Here is a 20979-nt window from a genome sequence, read left to right as displayed (position 1 = left end):
AATTGGCCAAACAGACCCTTGTGAACAGGAGGCAGCTTTGTATGTGTCCAGGACACTTAGTATGTTACAGGCTAACACCCGAGGCCTGGAGGCTTCGTGCCCTGTGACAGGGGCAGTAACAATCACAAGAGAAGAGATACTCAGAAAAACAATTCACAGATCAAATCAGATTTCAGAGAAAAGTTGATTGTGCTGCGCTTCAGCTTTTTACATTTCACTTTAAAAAGGCACAAGCTATGAATCCTGGTAAATGTCTGATGTGTGAAAGGAAACCATAGAGATTTACCAACAATCACCCTGGTACAGAGATCAGCCTTGTTTAGGAATCTTCCTAGATCAGTCTTTATTTTTTTGTTAATTTCAAGCCCAGAATTCCGTACTGTTATTTTTTTTTCTCCAAAAGTGCAATTTAAAGAAGAGAGATTCATACTCTCCCTCGTTCTTCCACAGTACCTGAGGCCAGTGACTGTGCTACAAAGTCCACATTGACAGAAAAAAATACCCCCAAAGAAATTAAAAAACTGAATTCCAGAACACTACACAATGAAAGTAAAAGAGTCCATTTCAACTCGGGGAGCTGAAGCCAAACACAACTGAATTTAAATTAGAAAAAAATAATAAAGGAAAAAACAGAATTTACATAACATATTCCGATTCTGATGCAGATGAAATTCCTCCATTCCTCGCAGTGATTTGTATCGAGCTATCGTTAGCACAGTTCATTTTCTCGATTTGATCCCACGTTAAGAACTAGCTCTATGGAACAAATGTTCATTTTGTCTGATCACTTTCTGCCCCCCCCATCAACGGGTGTGTACAGTTAATGCGTCGTGTGGATTCTAAGATACAGCAATGTAGAAACACAGCATCTTTTCACGTAGGTATTGTGTTTTGTTTCAGTTACTGTTACGTTTTCTTTTTTGTTTTTTTTTCCATAGATTTGTTTTTTAAAAAGGAACAGCAAAGTCTGTTCTCCCGCCGGGCGGCCAGAAGGGTTGTGTTCCCGTGTGCACGGTGGAGGTGCACAAGACGGATTCGCGAGGGCGTCCTTTTTAAAAGTCGACAGCAACCAGAATGTATCAGTTCTCTCCTGACATCGGCCTTTCACTTGTGTCGCTGAAGAGCTTTCCTCTTTCTCCTCTTGAAGAAGCAACAGCACCTGGGTAGGAGATATATAAAACATTATAAACATCTGGAATCTGGAATTTCTTCAGCACTTAAATGTTTTTTAAATATTTTTTTGGAATCAACAATGAGTAGGTTTATTTCTCCACTTGCCCTAGATGTGAATCACTAGCTGTTAGTCACCTCATCTCAGTGCTATTACCAGCAATTGGAGGAGCACAGAACAGAGGAGGATCATAAGCACTAGGTGACTATCAGTTCATCTGCTTTTTTTCACATTGGGGTCTCACTGCATCCACAGTTAAAATGTCTTATGTAGGACTGATGCAGCTCTTGGTAAAAATACTTAGATCAAGGGGGTCCAGCAAACCGAAGAGCTTGGTGATGTGTGGTGGGGTTAAGAATACTTGTCAGAAAACAACCAGTGCTGGCAAGACGAAACCGGGGAATCCATCTCACAGAAGACAAATTAAATCAGTGATCTCTGCTTTACCAAATCAAACCGGCTTTTCAGACAGAACTCCTGTTAGATGAGCCCACAGTCTCATCTCAGATGTGATCTAAAATTTTGGACTGCTTTACAACAAGACGACTCGGTTTGTAAACTCAGTATCCAGTAAAAAAAAAAAACAACAGGGCTTAGGGCGGGCACGCCCTGCATCCTGCAGATCACTAGCTCTGACCCGAATTGTGCAGTAAAGCCAGCTGTGGCCAGGACCGCCGAGATCTGATGTGTCGATCAGGCGCATGGGAAACTCCTGGGTCTCTCCGGTTCGGGGGCTCTGGGCCTGTGATGCTGTAACTGAGATCTGGGCTGAGTGACACAAGGGTTCTAGCCCTTGTGACCTAAAAGCACAGCAAGAAAGGCAGAGCATGGCCTGGCAGAGCACACATTAGAGCATGTGTTCACACAGCGCACCAATTTCAAGAGCAGGCACCCTGTGACGGGCTTGTAGCAGCGTGACCGCTAACTAAAACATGAGAAAAGGTATGCACATGAAGAAGTACAAATCCAAAAGTCCTAAATGTTAAAAAAACAGGTAAATCAATTCGGAAGCGATCAATAAAGAACATACTTGGTGTCGTCGGCCACCTCCACCTCGGCCGGGGCAGTGATGGGGGCGTTGGAGTGCCCTGCCGTGGGGTCGTCGGCGTTCAGCTCCCCGTTCGTCGAGCTCATTACCTGGGCGAGGGGAGAAGACAGGTTACCGCAGTGAAAGAGCAGGAACTCCAGTGGCAAATACGGATCCCTCCGTCCCACCACACCTGTTCTTTAAAAGCACACCATCCAGCAGGGTTCACAGGTCAGCCTTGAACCAGACTTAAACAACTTGAAACAGAATGGCTAACAGAGCATTTCGTCCACGGAAGCAATTTACAGACAATCCGACACAGAAACCACAACGCACTTCAGATCACAAAGGACTGAGGTGGTTAACAGGAACTCAGCAGAACTCACTACATACTGAACTGCGAACAGGCACTGCACTACACCCTGGCTGTGGGAGTTAGGACAAGCCACACCGGAAGATGATACCCTGGCTTCTTAGAAGACACAACCTCACAAGATTCTCAGAGCAACTAGCTACTGACCTACATGGGCCTTATGGCTTCTCATTTGCAACTTGTCTCATATTCTTATGTCTCCAGAAACAGAAGATTTTAGAACGACCTGTGCAATGTCCCTGCATTTTTCTCCACATCCCTCAGGTGGGGAAATGGTGACCACCACAGTACTGACAAGTTTTCGCATTTCATAATCCTCAAAGGCGATTCCTGTTATCACAGTTCTAATAATCATTTTAATATTAAGAAATCTTGTTTCCTGTAAAGGAAATTACTGCGTCCTGACCCTACTCTGCAGAACAACACACCGCATGGTATCAGTTCAAGAACCAGTTTCAGGATCAGAAGGTGTGTTCCCTAAAGATAACACCAGATGGCGGTGTGTATTCAAGCCTGTAAAAACACTGGCAAAGCTTATTCTGTTCAGTTCTAAAGCTGATTTGTCATACAAGGAATGATGCATTTCTAAAAAAATGACCAGGGGGAAATCAAGCACAATGAGCTTTATTCATTTTAATTTGTACAGCATTTGCAGAACTGAAAATGTATTCAGTCTTCTTTAAGAAAACAAGAATAACAGTTGTGTCAAACTAAAATTCCACAAAGAACAGTAATTTCATTTCAAAACATGCCTTAAGCCCAGGACAATATTAACACATCAATGACACCTTCGCAGAGTTAAGAGGCAGAAAGCTAAAGCATCTTGTTTCATAACTCAATTAAAAGTGACTGGCTGCCAACAAATCCAAAGAGACATTTAGGGTAAAAATACATCCTTTTTAGTTCTGAAGAGTGATGGAACCAGATTCAAGTATTTAAAATCCTCAAAGGCCTGGATAAAGTCAACCAAGTGGACCTCCTCAGAATCGACAGCGAGACACAGAGGACAGAAATGGAAAGCACATTTCGAGCCGAGATCATGAGGCACATGTTTACACCAAGGGTTGTGGGAGTCTGGAACAGGCTGTCAAAGGTGTTGCCCTGGCTTCCTTCTAGTAAAAGCTGGACCCAAACATCCAAACAAGCCAGACTGACTAAGTGGCCTCCTCTGGTTTGTAACCTCCCTCATGTTCCTGATGATGCCAGCCCAGTTAACACAGCCAGACATGAAGCACAGCTTGACGCAGGCAGTGGCAGCTTGGTGTGCTCAGTAACTGGGAATTCTCGCACACAGACATACATTCACACGTCCAGGCCATTTCAGGCTTTATCACACCACAGAAAAACAAAGATCAAGTACAGTTCTGTGACAAACATGGCATGTTTGGGAATTCTAGTGTTTGAAATTGGCTCCTTAACCGAAATGGTCCGTAAGGTTAGCAGCCTTATTAAAGAACTCCTAGAGACTTGATACTGCTACTTCTAACATCCTTAAGGTTAATTAAACTTGGCCCCACAGAGGGCACTGCTGAGTCATCCATCCTAATGGATACAACCTTATTCACATCTCTGTCTCTCTTTATACAAATAGAGGCTCATTAGTCTTTAAAAATGTCAGGATAACCACCAGTCTTGATATGTATTAACCACTTAATACATATTAAGCTACATTCCTTAACCTTTAAAGAAATAGCTTTAAAGAAATACTGGTAACATGTTTGGCTCCGCTAAAGAGGGTCTTGAAATCTATGATTACAGATGGCACAGCTCTTGTCTTAGTGGTTCCTGCTGTTTGACAGTCATTCACATGGACTACACACTGTCAGCAGGGCATGCAGCATGCAGAGAGAGGCTGGCACATGCTGCATGTACACAGGCAGTACCTGGACAGAGCCCCCGAGCCTATCGGCTGTGAGATGAGACCCCAGGAGCTCCCTATTGGTCACTGGAGTGGGCTGGGACTCACAGGTTCCTTTGAGCTCGGGAGACTGGCGCAATAGCAGGGCGTGGGGGGTAGTGAGGAGTTGGAGAAGGGGGAAAAGGTGGTTTAATGGGGAATAAAGAAAAAAAATTAAAGACATGCAATAGCAGGCATGTTAATTATTAGAATAATACAAAGAGAAAATAAAACATGCAAAGATGAAGGACCAAAAAGTGCCAAAATCCTACATGTAACATCTGTTTCGTGGTAGATTCTGTCATTAAAGTGGATAGTGATAATACTGTATAGTAGTCCAATTCCATTCTCTCTCTCATTGGTTTCATTTCAATGCAGAACACAACTTCATTGCCAAACACAAAGTGCTAGAGTGTCAGATCCTAGTGCATCAATACCCTGGAGCAGGGATTGGAGTGCTCACAGAACTGATTTACACTAATGTCATCACCTGATCAAGAAGGGTGATGGAAATCCTGATATTTGTTAGCTATGCTTCTCATTTTTGTGTAAGGGCTTTCAAGGAGAACGTAAATTGATTTTTCTCTGCAGAAGTTAAGACCCTGAGAGAAAATATTTGAGAATTCTGGAAATAAAAAGTCCTCCTAACTTCATATTCAAGAATACACATCTCTGAAGTTCCAATAAAAAGCTCTTACATTATAATAAAGTTCCTGCTACACCTTTGACATTTGTTTTTACATTATACAACTCAACAGCTTGTTTAATACAATCATTTGTATCGGCAGAACTATTTTTTTCTGCCAAACAAATGACACGAACAACCAAACACAGCAGGAACCGTGCTGGCTATCACAGAGGCGACAGGATGACAGTGCAGGTGTTCAAAATAATAAACAGCAGTCAGGTGAAGTGTAGCACAAAACAGGGTCCGTTCCATGCTTACCAAACTGACATTGACCACATGACTGCTCCTTGTACAGTCAGGGATGGAGAGTAATATGTCAAATACATGCAAGGTGACTTTAGCATTGAAGTGAAGTTAGCATTTTCAAATTCAGTATAGTGGATTCAACCCTGGTAGTTCAGACCGTTTTCTTCTGCATCATAAATGTGGTTTCAGTGTGGTTTGATCCATCATCATCATCTTCATCACATTACTTTCAATAACCACAATCCAATATAAAGTTACAGGGGTCTATCCCAGCAAGCACCGGGCACAAGGTAGGGTACACCCTGGACAGAATGCAAGTCCATCGCAGGGCACACACCAGACAAGCCCAGACACACACTCTCACACCTGGGTCAATTGCACAGCAGCCAATTAACCTGCCAGTATGGACTGTGGGAGGAAATTGGAGCACCCTTAGGTAACCCACACGAACATGGGGGGAACATGCAAACTCCACGCAAATAGCATCTCTGGGCCCAAGTACTGCAAGGCAGCAATGCTCACCACTGTACCAGCATGGTTCGGTCCAACAGTGTGTTTTCAAGCACAAGCTCTTGGAAAGCACATTCTAGCAACTGCACTGAAATAATGCAGTACAAATAAACCACAAGCGCAAAAGGGGCATGTACATTAGGTCTTCTGTTTGAGAAACTCTGGGATACAATTAGCAGTCCCCTGTAAACTTGGGTAGAGAAATGGACAGAATAATCCCGAGTCATATGTGCTCAATCAATGAACTACACAAGATCAGAGTGAGTAACTCTAATTGCAGTGAGCACTTATGAATTAATCATTGGAAGTCAAGTCTACTCCATCAGGGAATGAAGAGGTACGCGCAGTGACAGCAGATATGTAGTGGCCGTTTAAGGGGTGAGAATGTGCAGGTAGGGTACATTTAGTGAGAGCTATACAGTTCTGCATCAGTCCTACTGTATCTACACGCATGAAGCGAGGACTACAGATTACAGACAGTAAAACAATGCAAGGAGTACTAATTCTACAGTTGTGGGGAAAAAAAACAACAGCACCAGGATCACACAGACTGCATGTAAAACCAACAACGTGAAATGAAATCAATGTGAAAATCTTCTGTACATTCTAAAGAGAAAGTAGTCTGCAATGGAAACAATTCCAGCCAGTTAATACGAAACCTTAAAATGGTTAAATTCATTTTCAAAATTGAGAGCAAAAAAAATAAGTTAAAAAGTTCATCTAGAGACTGACTGTATGGCTGCCTGGATTAATCCTATTAATCCTGTAAATTCAGACAGTGAAAGAAGAAAGTAACTGTGTTATGAAACACACCTGAACTTCAATAAAACCATCAATAACAAAACTCTTGTACTGAAATTGTCCTGTGAAATCACAACATCTCTTACTAATAGAGCTGACCAGACTCACCTGGTTTTTGGTCTGCTGTTGTGCTTTGTCTCTGTTGCTGGGCGGCAGGGGCGTGTCACTGTGGACAGGACCAATGGGGGTAGGCTGCAGAACCAAACAAACGACAGGTTACAGACCTGACAAGGGGCGAGTCCTCGGTACAGCTTGAACCATACTTGCTCACTTAGACAGGCCTTATGCAATCTAGAGCTGGGTTTCTGGATCTGTATCACAATCCTACAGCTGCAGATCACTTTGTTGGGAGAACCGATTCCAACTGCATGTTGGCATTAGCAAATGACAGCAACTTGTGACAAGCTCAGTGAGGCAACCCTTAACAGATTAAATCTCAGCTGCAACACTTGAACACTCAGCTGGGGCATTTCTGAAGAATCTTGTCATTGGGGTTTTATCACTCCCTGCTGTTCAAATGGCCTCATTTAACGCTTGAGTGGAGATTTACTCAGCAGAGAGAACCTGTCTCAGTGAGAATGATAAAACCTGGACAAACACAAAACGTCTGTCCACACCGAAGGGACGGACAACACAATGGTTTATGTTCCTAAAGGTTTGCCACTGAGAGACGCATTGTGCATCTCCGTTTCGGCCATACTGAAAGAGAATCAGGCTCTCTCACTACCTGCTGCCCACTGGATAAGAGATTTTATGCATTTCCCTAAAATGGTCACGGAATTAGCATCAAGAAAGTCAAATCTGTAACTCACAAGTGTTTTGCCAACCCAGTCATATTCATAGTCGAAGACATAGCCATTCTTGTCGAAGAGGTCAGTGAAGAGTTTCCTTAAGTAGTCATAATCTGGTTTTTCGAAGAAGTCCAGCCTCCTCACATAGCGCAGATAAGTAGCCATTTCCTCTGTGATCATTAACAGAAGAGAACAAAACAAACTCTTCAGTGAAACACAGGAAGAACACAGTATCTTTTAGATCGCTCAGGTGGATGGGTGATGATGGGTGTAAGGCTTGTTTTTACATGTACAACATAATCAAATTGTTTTACCTTGTCACAATCAGATTCATTTTTTTGCAAATAAACAAGAAATAATTCCAAAATGCCGTAGCAGAACTGGCCATATGTAACTGGGCTAGAAAGGTTACTATAATGATACCATTTACCCCAGTGAACCTGAAGATGGTGACGTGTTTATCCAAAAACCTGACCCAAACCCCAGTCTTCACCTCTGGCCACCTTTATTAATAAGATAACCAGATGCATAGTTTTTGGGTCTTATACCAATCATGACAGCATGCCAGAATCCAGAAACTAATGTTATATCAAAGTCATAAACGAAGATAATTTCAGGCACAAGACATTTTTTTAACTTTCACATGTTCTCTAAGGCAGCAAGAGTCACAAGAGGAATCAAGGTCTGCAGGAAGAACAAACATTTCTCCCAATTTCTGTCATGTATGGCAGGCTGCAGCTGGGTGTGAAAATGCATGTCATTATTAAATAAAAGGAGATTATAGTTTTAGTGAGAATGCAGGCATCCTTGTCACTCTGCTGTTTTGTGAGGGTATTTCTATCTATTCACCAACCCAAGCTGAGTTTTACCAAGATGGGATCATCAAGCAAGTGACAAGATTTAATGGGAGTTATGTGCAGGTATACTCCCTTTCCATATCCAGACTGCGCCCGATCAGTAAGGAGCACAAATCATGTAATACTGCAGGTGAGAAATGCTTTATAGTATGTAAGGAATCTTAACACTGGAAAGTGTCTGAAAGTAGATTCCTGAAAGTATTTTTTTCTTATTCCCCAAAAAATCTCATGATTTTATTTTAACATTCTAGTGGCTTTAAATTACCACCAATTAATATTTAGTTATAGTAACACATAAGTAGTGTCTGCACATCCCTGGGTCTTTAAAGGTAAAGTTGCACATACATGTAGGTATTTATGTCACAGGTCTCAGGTGAAGCCATTAGAGCAGAGAATACATTTATTTTTCCTGTGTGAAATCCACATAACAGATCCATAGATTCTTCTTTAATTTTCTGTTTATCAGTCTATAAAAGCTCATGCCCTTACAAAGAGATGAAACAACTCAAACCTGGGAAGCTTTCGCAAAGCACTTCAACAGGAGTCGCCCGTTTGGTGTCGCCAATTTTCTGATATCGTTCCTTCAGTGTGTCAGCCTATAATGGAAGAAAAAATGCACACTTTCAGAAGTTTTTTCTCTCATGTATGACATATTACCAGCTTCTAACCCTACAGATCTTTTGCTTTTAACTTGCTCCCAAACTCTGGGCACATCTGGAGAAGTAGTGCAGGTGCAGACGTTCAAAGCTGAAAAGAGCACACAGCCACAAATGTAAGATCATCATTTGTTTTGCTTATGTATTTTTCCCCTTTATCTACAAGGAACAAACTTCGTAGAGATATCCTTGGACAATTTTGTAATGTAAATAGGATTACTCCATTTGAAACTGCTTGTGTCTGTTCAAGGGAAATGTTGTACATTGTGAGCCTGTGACCTTTATGACTGCCTGGGATCATCAGCTGTTTCTTTTGCAAGAACATGAGGGGTCTTGTTCTTCAAGTTAACATTGGGATACATAATTGCCCAGGTTACCCCCTCATTAATGTAGGAAATGCTCAGAAATGAAAACAGCAAATTCGTCTTGGACATTGAAGTCATTCTAAGGGCCCTTCCAGCCCCTATCTCTGTGGCTCTTTTGTGTGCGGAGATCCCTCAGAAAGATATGGGCTTCAGTCATTTTCACCAGTGCCACTACCTGCACTGTCACAGCACCGATAACAGGCAGCAGAGGAAAATGAAATGGCTAACCTTAGATTAACATCTCTGCTGACAGAGATACTACTTTGCTGAAGCACACAAAATAAAGGTCAGCAAAGGAAGTACCATTTCACCTTGTTTTTGATATCTGGCAAAGAAGTCAATCTTAAGTATCATTATCAAGTATCAAGACAGTGGTTCACACAAAGATTCAGTTGTACAGTGAAGTAGCATTCTTTCATTAATTTAACGTAGATGCTGAAGTTCTGTTGCACTGTTGTGTTATTTTCTAAATGGACATTCAGACACCTGCTAAAATCTAATCCATAAACTACCTTCCATTCAGCAGAATATGATGGTGGTGATGGCAGCAGTATACTGTTGTCAACAAAGGCTTTTTTCACATATTTGCAGTCAGACTTTCCTTTACTCCTGGTTTGGCCAATGACTTCTCTAAGGAAAAAAACTCTTTTCGCTCCTAAATTCTCCCCTTAACCTGTAATTTGAGAAGCTTTGGAGATGCCTTTCAGTACAATGTTTCACGTCCTCACTAGTAAATTATGACAATGTGGCAGAACCCTCAAAATAGAGCTTCGAATTTCAGCTGCAATGATTTTTTTTTAGCCATTCCACTGGCAGGTTGCACAGAAGCACACAACCACCCCCTCTCTGACCTTCAAACCCTGCCACGGCAGGCTGCCCCTGAGGAAGTACATGAACATGTGCCCCAGTGCTTCCAGGTCATCTCTTCGACTTTGCTCTGCGACAACAAAAAGAAACATTATTAAGTTAAATGGTGTTTTGTACCACAGTATTGTACTGTTGTTGTACTGTACTACTGTTATTGTTATATATGCTATACATTTATGACCTCTTGATGTGCAAGACAAAATCTCTTAGATTATTTCAAAATAACTTAATAGAATTCAATTATTTTGATAGGGATTAAGGCTGGCTTTCACAAAGTACACTACATGTGAAAAGAACAATATGTCACCTCACAGAGCGTTTCCATGACACCTGAAGCCCTGTTAGAAACAGATCTCCGAGAAACCGGACTGGCAACAATCCGTTTGAACCCTGACATTGGATTCAGGACTCAGATATCCTGCCGTTAAGACTTCAGGGTTCTGGGTTCTGTTCCATACTATGCACATCACAGAGCAATAAGAATATTACTCCTGGAACAATTACTTACTCTCTCTCTCCTTGGGTTACTTGAGACTCGACACACATAACTCTGGCTTTATGTAAAAACTTCCCAGAGGTCCCACAATCAAATTTTTGAATTACAGAAAGTTGCCATTAGATACCCAAAGAGAAATTAGTGCGGCAACTTCCTCCGTGGACGAATAGTGAGGAGTGAGTATGATCTGGTCAGTAGCGCATGTGTGGCTTCCTCAGCCTGTCACTATTTATTGACTGGATATTTTTTCAGTGTGTTCTTTTCTATCTTTAATGATTCCATCATTATTCTAATTATTGGGTATTCATTTTTAAATTAAGCATCTTTTTTTTTTAAATTATAAACATCAGAAATGGTACCTTTCTATGGTCACACAATGGTAAAGAAAGGATCGCTGCCAACGTTCGTGAAACTCAGCTTACGCACAGACCCGTGGAACCGAACCCTTATGCAAGTCAGGGAACGGAAGCAACAACTAGACAGATCTCAAGACATTTAATCCCGTAGTTATGCTATGAACCACAAAAGCCTTCCAAAAGAATGACATGATTTGGTGCTGAACTTCTCTTGAAATTTCAAAACGCCTCAGCTGTCATACTAAAATAATAAAATAGCGCCGACTGGATTTCATTTCAATTTGTTTTGGCTTCTACGCGTTGCTGGCGGCGTGGCGTCCTCAGTGGGCACTGTGCTGGCCCTGGCTCTGGCTCACCTTTCCCCAGGTGGGTGTTGATGCTCATGTAGCGCGCGGTGCCCGTCAGGCTCTTGTGCTCCCGGTAGGGGATGTGTTTTTTGGTCTCGGGGTCGATGTATTCTTTGGCCAGCCCAAAGTCAATAATGTGGATTGTGTGCTGCCGCTTGCTGCCCGGCCTCCCCACCAGGAAGTTCTCCGGCTTGACGTCTCTGTATATCAAGCTTTTGGTATGTACGTACTCCATCCGCGTTATCTGAAAAGCAGCCATGAAAACCAGAATAGTGCTTCAGAACTCTGCGCTCCCGGCGGTCTCTCCCTCTCTTATCCTGAGCCCGACCCGTTGATTTCGGTGATCTAGACAAGGAAAACGATCAAATCTGCGCTTGAAGATCAGGAGAACGCGGACTTCAAAGCCCCTTACCAACTGTATGGCTATCATGAGGACAGTCTTGAGAGAGAAGGTCCTGTCGCAGAGGTCAAAGAGGTCCTCCAGGCTGGGCCCCAGCAGCTCCAGGACCATGGCATTGTACTTCCCACATGGGCCGAAGTAGTACACCTGAGGAATGCCCTCTGAAACACAGAAACACAGGACGCACCCACTCAGGTCACTTCCTGGGCCAACAATCAGGCACGTAAACATTCAAGAAGACTCACAGAGTCCCACAGAAAAGCACCGCCCCGCCCCTTCTGAAAGAATCAGGCAGCCCCCTCCAGGAGTGACTGGACATCTCCAGAGCTACCATTACACTAGGTGGGAAGGAGCCCCTCCTTTCAAAAGGCCTGGTTTTGCAGAGCCGGCGCTAAGACACTAGTAACCTAGTGGAGTGAAATGACTGCGTTTACGATGTACTGCCTCATCCCGATGGCCTCCAGAGAGCTGGATGCTCTCCCAGATCAGAGTGACGCGCTGTGCCCTAATCTCCAGCAAGTTCCACGGCCCCCAGGACCGGGCTCTTGTGCACATCAATCAGTGCTCTCTAACTCCTCAGACAGATGCGCGGTGTATATCACTGGGCAGCCAGAGCTTAGGAGCTTAGCAACGTCACCACAGCAGGGGGCTTCAGCCTCCTTTAGCACATCCTTTTCAGGCTTCAGATATAAGCACCGTCACTTTTTCCATCACCCTGAAAGGAGGCTGTCTTTCCTGCCCCTTCAGTTTTGTTTCCAAGCTTGATTTTCTTAGGGAATTCTTGTTGAACAGAAAACAGAAACTACATGCAAAAAAAAACTAGCTGCTAAATGCTAGGAAGCACCGTTCCAGCAGATGTCTCAGCAGCTCAACAATACAGATGAAGAATGTAATAATAACGAAGGTTAACAACCTAAAAACAACCTAGGCACCTCTGCTACCATACTTGGCAATAATCTACTTGTAAAGAAACTCTTCAGAACCGGTTTGGGTCTCTTACTCTGGTAACGTACCTAAGAGTAGGGCTTCTAGCCAACAGGAAGTGATATCTCAACTTACCACAAGCTGCATGAGACATACTGAAAAAAGGCTCTTGTAAAACTCAGAGAGCTTTAACTTTGTAGTGTATAAAAATAAGTACTTAAAAATTCAAGTCTGCACTTTGCCCTATTTTTAACGCCACAAAAACTCTCATCCTGTTTCATAAAGTGGTTAGCCTGTAATATGCACAAGTGGAGCCGATGTGCTTGTGAGTCCATCTCAGCAGTCCTTTCTAATTAGTCGTATAATTAGTAATTGTCACTGAGCATCTCATGAGTAAAACAAGCTAATTAGTTGTGTTCCTGCCAATGTAGTTCACTTCCCTGTCTCCGGCTGATTTAAGGAACGTTAGCACTGGAAAGCATTCTCTCACACATCAGCCACAGGTCCATTACATGCATGAAGAAACATGGAAACTGATGGGAAAACTGCTTAATGTACATTTATATTTTCAATGCAATGAAACATGTTTTTGACAATTCTGAGATACGTTTATTTTGTGCAACAGCGTTAATTAAAGTCTGTTTTTTGTCATACTTTAATTTACATTAAACGTTATTTAGAATGCAGTTTTTTTAAAGGAAAAGCTTTTAAAGGAAAAGCTTTTGCAGAAAATGTAAAAAAAATGAATGCTTTTTAATAGAGAACACACAAAATTCACATCTATTACAAAAAAAGTGAGGGTGAATTTTACAACACTTCACATAAAAACATAATGGTTGATCATAAACACTAAGGAATGGCATAGTTCTGCCTGGTTACTTTTTAATCGCATGCTCTTTTCTCTCTTTGTCTTAGCATTGAAGTACTACTGTTTGGGAGCAGTTCAGAGCAACCAAAATGAAATGCTATAGAGCACGGTTTACTTCAGCACACTGTGAAATGCATAGCCTAATGTCTCCTGTTCTGTCTGTTGAAGTAGACCAGTCTCAAGTTCTTACTGATGGTCTACTGTTGAGCTAAGGGTCAAAGTGAATTTACTAGACCAGGTGAAATATAGATAAAATCAGCCAGTAAGCTGAATCATTTGGACTTGACCTTTCACTGTTGCAGGTCTACCCAGCCAGCCTTTATTTCAAGACACTTTGTTTGCAAAACAAAATCGAAATTGCCCAAGTTTGGTCTGAACAAGTGAATCTGATGGCCATCACTGCTTCTGCTTTCAAGCCTTCGCTGTGATCAACAACAAAGATAAAAAAACGATAACATTACATGTTCAACTGAGCAAGACGGGAATGAAAATCCACACCAGCAAAAATCAGATTGCTACAGAAACAAGCGCGGCCGCTACAAAGATAAGCAACACCTCATGCCGTGTGGGAAGGTGTTCCCAGCTTTCTCTGGCAGCTGTGCTGCTACACAGCGCAGTTTGAGCAGATAGAGATCAGCGGCAGGGCTGAGTTGAGAAGGCCAACTATAAATAGCATTTTAAGACACTACAGCCCTTGTACTCGGGTTTGTTACTCATGCATATTCTCAAGAACTGGCAGATATCAGCTCTGTACTAGTCTGGGAAAAGACGCAAAAACACTGTGTTGTTTCTTCAGTAGCAAAAACTCATCACCCAGAGCCAAAGTGCTCCATTAAAAAGTATAATTCTCTAAGTGCTGAAGAAGACAGATTGCACTGCAATCCATCATAATCTGTTTTTCTCTAATGAATTATTTTCCAGTGTTAAATTGATTATTCTATCTATACTGTATATACACATCTCTTTCTCACGCACAGGTCTCTCTCTCTCTATGCAATTTAATGTTTTTTTACGCATGAGGTTCACAAGTTGTTTTTAGAAGTTTCGGAGATAGTAGAGGTGAAGAAGGGGCTCCGACAACGCGGCTCGGCAGCTTGTGCTGGTCTAGTCTGGGAAGCAATCTAGTGGCTGTGAGTCCGGGGTAACCACAGCTCTACGCCCTCCCTTAGCCTGCCATCAAACACTGAAACTGCACGGCAGGCAGGCAGCGCCTCCCTACTTCAAGGCCCGAAAAATAGCTTCTGGCAAATGGAACCAACGAAAGCCCCAGCTGCCTGAAATAGCCAATGACACAAAGAATGAGAATCCGTGCGGACTTTAAAACACAGAATCGAAACACATCCTCATTATTTCCTCATTGAAATAATGCTCACTGAAATCCCCACCAACTCAAAACCAGAATTTGCACTGTAAATGGATGTTACTGTTTTGTCAACACCAGAGCTCAATCACTGGTAGTGTAGGACGAGCACTGTGAAATTCCAACTTAGAAACTCTTTTGTTCCAATGAACTCAAAATGGAAATCAAATGCAGTCATAAGAACGAGAGACTTGCGCTGGGGTTTGCCAGACTACTGATTCCTCTGACATTTCAGTTCTCCTCACAAGAGCTGGATCAGAATGAGACCTACAGCCTCCAGATGAAAGCATCCGGACAGGGAGGAGCCTGAAAAGGAAGACCCTGGAAAGGCAGGTAGAATATCAGGTGCTGAGCCAAGATCATGGAGAGAACTTCCTGTTCTGGCAGGAACAGATGTTTTGCCTTTACCTGAATTTCCCAGCTGTTTGTAAAACCTGTATTCCAAATGGAGCTGTGGTGCCCTGGACTTTATGGGTTCCTGAAAGAAGAAAACAAAAACACAAGATCAGCACGGTCATCTCAGTCTCAGAAGACTGAGACAGCAAACCAACAGGTATAGAGTAGGCTTGACTGAATATGGAAGACTGGAGCCAGTACAAAATGGGTTTCACCTGCACAAAAACATCACATGTGTACATCATTCTTTCAGATCAGGGCTGAGAGCCGAGAAGGACAAAGACTGTATTCACATTAATACATCCGTCACAACCTCACTAAGCAACAGAAAAGAAAGCTGAACAGCAGGTAAAACGCAATAAATAAACCGAGGATTATCAGCCCTACAAACCTGCCCTGGCATGTGTTTATCTATCGTTATCTTACCGCTTCTCCCAGGTAAGGCCTGCAGGGGAGCGGGAGCCTGCTCCGGGTGCAAGGCGGGACACACCCTGGACAGGAAGCCAGTCCACCGCAGACGCAGACACACTCAGACCAGAGCCAACTGTCCAAGAAACTAACCTACCAGCACGTCTTTGAACTGTCAGAGCGCCCAAAGGAAACCAAATCAAACACGGAGAACATGCAAACTCCACACAGACAGCACCCCAGGGCACCACGGCAGCAATGCTGACCGCTGCCCGGTCATCAAATTAAAGATGTTTTTATAGAGGCTACCTTTCTCCCCAGAAAGACAGGTTACCACAACAAACAAAACAGAATCATTAAAGAAATATTCAGAACACAGACACAAGTAAGGAAACAGCTGGAAACAGATGAAGTGAATTACAGGACATCCTCAAACACATAATGGGAAAATGTATTCACATCTGCCCTTTAAAAACTCTGCTAATGGCAAGGCGGGTATTTCCCAATACTACAGTCATTATTACACATGATATACAGCAACAGAAAAACTGCTTGGCACTACAGTAAAGATACCTTGCTTAAACAGCAGGCAGAAACATTTCCCCCCAATACTACTTCGGCGAAATGGTAAAAACTTCATCGTTGGGTTCCACCCTTTAAAACAAACCCCTCGCTCCAGGAACATCACAGAACACTTCAGCACGTTAAGACATACTGAGCATTTTAGGATGTTGCTAACTGCACCTGACGAAATTTAAAACAAGAATCAAGAAACAAGTTAATAAAGGTTTGGCTGTGGAAGTTTATTTCAGCGCAAGCAGAGCAGGCTCTGGCTCGATCACACACCTACACTGCGGCCGGCCTGACCCAGAGCCTTCAGACTGTACTGGCTTCCCGCCTGCTGCAGCCAGGCTGCTGTGGCCAGTGCAGCGATTTCAAGACCGCAGGGGCCACCCCTTTATCATGAACACTGAGCTTCTACATAACTTCCACCCCCAGCACGCCTCCTCTAGACCACAGGCCATTCCCGGAAAGGACGATGGAAACGGAAACAGCCCGGGCACATCACTGTGTGAAGACCCCTGCACCACCGTAAACCTGTCTACCTATAGAGTGCAATTAATAGCTTGACTCAGAAGTCGTTATGTTGGATTAAGTAACGGTTTATAAAATTGGCAGGGGGAAGCAAATCCCAGGTAGGATTCAGCTGCTGCACGCTTGAGCACAGAAACCCCCTCCAATTGCTGCAAGTGAGATACAAGCGTCAGTCAAATAAAGACATCTTAATAAAACATTATGATCACCCACTGCGTTTCAGAATGGACTACAGCAGCATGGTAGCAGCTTTCTGAGAATGAGCTTCCTGGGCCGTGCTTTCGAAATGAGTGCAGAAGATCATCTTCAACACTACTGAAGGGCCACATCCATCCATTTTCTACCTGGTCCATCTGATTCAGGGTCGCAGGAGAGCTGGAGCCTATCCCAGCAAGCCACAGGTGGGACAAGATACCTGTATGTCTTTGGACTGTTGGAGAAAACTGGAGAACCTGGTGAAAACCCACACAAACTGCACACAGACAGCACCCCAGGATGTGCCGTGAGCCCCACATAGTGATCTACCAAATAAGATTGTTAGTGAAAGAGAGCACTGAGACGTCACTGAGACATAAGGGCTGGTACAACAACAAGTGAAATGCATAATAGAGCACAAGCTATCTGAGATTTCTACCCCTGGTTTTGAATATAGGCACACACTTTCTGAGACTTTTATTCAGCGATTCATGCTGTTCACTAAATAAAACTTATACACTGTTTGTCAATTATATTTTCTCAGTTTTGCAGTATTGACATCATGGTGCTAAACTGAGTGAATTTATTAGAAAGTTTTCATTACCGCATACTAAGAATAAGTGCTCAACATGCAAAGTATAATTCAACTATAGTTTATCACAGTTAAGGTGGTGAATAACCTTGTTTCAGGTTACAGGATCAAAATACAATACACAGGAGCCTCCGAAAATATTCATACTCCTGATACAAGGCAACAAAGTTAATTTTAGCAAACAAAAATCAAGCATACAAACTGTATTTACTGCACATTCAGTAACAGGACTAACGATTACCAGTTTCATCTGTAGAACAAATCCATCCAAAATAACTGCATACTTTCAAAATACAATATACTACATTATCCACTCCCTAACAATCTGTTGAAAAGGAGCTCTTCACTGCCGAACAATCCATATTAGATACGTATCAGAGAAGGTGCTTCCTGCATCCTTTTAATAATTTCAGGCACTTTATGAACTTCCCTTCCCCCTAGTTCATACGACAAATATTCTCTTAAACTGCACTCTTAAGATTGGGAACGACCTATTAAATACATTGATTTTGTGCTCGTTCAATGTAGCAGTATATTCAGAGGTGTCACCTTGTCATTATCTTACCGTCACCAAGTTTTAACTACTTCACAGAGAAGACTTGGCTTAGGGATGAAATATCCTGAATTATTGTAGTACGTCAGTCTCTCAGTTCACACAAGGACACCGGGACGAGAAAGCACACAAATCTGGAATAAACAGATCCATGTGTATAGTAAGGGTGAAGTCTCTTCCCAGTATGCCTGATCTTGTTGATGATGGACCCCAGTGTATTGTGACACCAGTCAATAGTGGAACACCTTGTTGATCTTTTACCTTCTGGATTTTTTAGAACTGTTACTCCAGTTGATGAGAACTATTTTCTTTAAATTTACATCTCTGGAAAATTCTCCGACTTCCCCTGTAAAAACAGTGTTAAGTGCTTGGCTTCCTTTTTCAGCCTCTTTGAACATCCAGTAACGATCAGTTTCTCCCAAAAAGCTTCTGTAAACCCTCTGAGGCTTGATCAAAGTACCAGTCGTATTACTACTGTCTAAACATCAGAAGATCAATTTGTTCAACATGTACAGAGTGTGAACATTCATTTTTCCAGTTATGCTATTGCTATTCTCAGTATATTGTTGAAACTGAAAGCCAGGCTGCTATCAAACTGGATGATATCGTCAAATAACTATTAGCAGCCAAATCCAAAGGTATCCAGGCTTCCTCTCATGTTCCTATCATCCACTTTTCACACATTTTCATCACATTTCAATTATTAAAAGTTGGAAAGTCTTGAGACAAACCTTTCTTTCCTATTGTCAACATCTAGTTACATTCCAGCAAGGGTACAGATACATTTGGAGGCAACTGTATTAATAAAAAAATGCATTAAAATGCAAAGCAATATATACAAAGGAATCGCTGACAAATTCAGGATCAAGTTAAAAATGTGAAAACAATTCTTGCCCGTCTGCTGCCTCCTTGACCCAGGCTGAGTGCCGATCTCGAATATCGGTCACACTGTCTTGGGCAGCTGGCTCTCTGTACTTGAGAGTAAAAACCACTTTCATCTCCATTCCAGTTCAGCTGGCCCACCTACTTATACGCCATCAGCAAAAGCAACGCACAAAGCAAACCCCAGCTCAGCCGAATGACGCAGACACAAAATCTGGAAATTCAAGATCAATGAGACTTGGAAAATAAAACTAAATGAATTGCAGTTCTTTACCCTGCCACAGAGAGCACACGGTTTACATTTCAGCATATGCTTCTAGGATGCTATATGCCAGGACCACCTTTAGCTACCAGAGTTGAGTTAAGATTGTGTGTAAAATATAAAAACACAAAATCATATGTACCTACCGATCTTGTGCAAAACACTGAGCAAAAAAAAAGTATGATGAAGAGTTGTATTCTTACAATCAAATGTTCTAGGAGTATAAAGATGGAAGCTCTGTAAGCTAGCAAAACTTTCTGTAGCAAAAGGTTTTTTATAGAGGTGAAGTTCATCCTCTTCTCATCACTTGACCGAAACTACAAAGTGGTAAAAGATGTTACAGTATATGAAAATAAAGGACCAATTTTAAAAAGGAAAGGCAGTGCAATCCATACTTTTTGATTATTTTAACAAGTTTAGATTAGCATCTATGTTATCATGCCTCAGTGGCATCTGCTGTACAATTAAGTGCTTATTTTTACAACCTCTTACAGTTAGGTTTCTGAAATAAACGATAAGGACCTCAGCAAATGACACAGAAAATTCAACTGCATATCTTAGTTTCATTACTATACATTTAAAATATTAATCCACACAATTTACAGCTTGTTTTGTGTGAGGCTTGTACTATACAATAATTTGGTTAAAATAAGAGTGTTCGTATTGGGCCTCATTTCACAGCCCTGCTGACAACTCCGTGCTGTTCCAGAGTAATGACAGTAATGACATTTAAGGAATACTTCAGTACGCCTGCACTAGCCTCAAAGACAATGTTCAAAACACACTGAAAACAGGCTAACTTTAATGCAGACTGTCATTAACAGCTTGCTGCTGGTGTCTGATTCTCAAACAGAAAAAAAACCCCAAACAGCAAAGAAGCATTTGATGTCTTCTGGTTATTTACGCATTTTAAACTTGTGCACATTTTAGGACAATCCTGCTTGTGTCAAACATTTTAACCGTGATGACTTGGTAGTAACATGGGGGAAAAAAGCTCTAAAAGGTGGCGGTGGCGTGGAAACCACAGTTGACATGGATCAGAACTGCAGTTCCCCAGAGCCTGACAGGCCACACTGGGGCCCGATCTCCCCTGTTCACAAATTAAAGTCTCACTGCAGCCGAATCCAGCCCCCCCAAGTCCTTCTGCCAGTAGCAAGCTCTCTACTTAAGAAACACAAGCATGAGCCTACCAATCCAGACGAGTAATGACTTGTCTGGGTTTTAGCAAAGAGGGATCTTATCTGTAAACCAAGGGCACTTTTTAATCAAGAGCCAACGACATGAGGGTCAACCCAACCTTGATTGATTCATCTTAGTCACACTGAAGAGAGGCAGGTCTGTGCCAGGCTGCAGAGCCAGAGAAGCGTGGGCAGACAGGAGGGAGGGGGAGCTGTATTCCTGTTATGCAGTGCCTGACCCAGGAGAAATACCTCAGAAGACAATTCATTACAGCAAGGAAATCAATAGAACAGAGGGCAAAGCAGAGAAATCCTTCAAAATGTTAGTTTCTTCAACACTTTAAAGAGGTGAAGAACACAACTGGAAAACACATGTTCACAGTTTGCTAAAGAGTGATGAGGCAACACTGGCTCACAG

The 20979-nt window shown here is 42.4% G+C and overlaps 1 protein-coding gene across 4 annotated transcripts in view; it reads right to left on the bottom strand.

The window, feature by feature from the left end:
* Positions 1 to 315: 315 nt before the first annotated feature.
* The window catches only part of csnk1g2b (casein kinase 1, gamma 2b), a 35009-nt gene continuing 14345 nt past the window's right edge, over positions 316 to 20979 (bottom strand). For 3 of the 4 annotated variants that reach the window (XM_015365713.2, XM_015365714.2, XM_069185920.1), the window contains exons 3-12: positions 15409 to 15478; positions 11861 to 12009; positions 11458 to 11692; positions 10234 to 10319; positions 8873 to 8957; positions 7526 to 7674; positions 6822 to 6905; positions 4455 to 4559; positions 2202 to 2308; positions 316 to 1159 (exon numbers count right to left, since the gene is read on the bottom strand). In XM_015365713.2, the coding sequence (XP_015221199.1) occupies positions 1105 to 1159; positions 2202 to 2308; positions 4455 to 4559; positions 6822 to 6905; positions 7526 to 7674; positions 8873 to 8957; positions 10234 to 10319; positions 11458 to 11692; positions 11861 to 12009; positions 15409 to 15478 (1125 nt within the window). In that variant the 3' untranslated portion in view covers positions 316 to 1104. The remainder of the gene's footprint in view (positions 1160 to 2201; positions 2309 to 4454; positions 4560 to 6821; positions 6906 to 7525; positions 7675 to 8872; positions 8958 to 10233; positions 10320 to 11457; positions 11693 to 11860; positions 12010 to 15408; positions 15479 to 20979) is intronic. The other variant, XM_006639786.3, reaches the window with a different exon arrangement.

Source organism: Lepisosteus oculatus, chromosome 29, assembly GCF_040954835.1.
Source record: "Lepisosteus oculatus isolate fLepOcu1 chromosome 29, fLepOcu1.hap2, whole genome shotgun sequence".
Lineage (NCBI taxonomy): Eukaryota > Metazoa > Chordata > Actinopteri > Semionotiformes > Lepisosteidae > Lepisosteus > Lepisosteus oculatus.
This window is presented reverse-complemented; position numbering and strand designations above follow the sequence as displayed.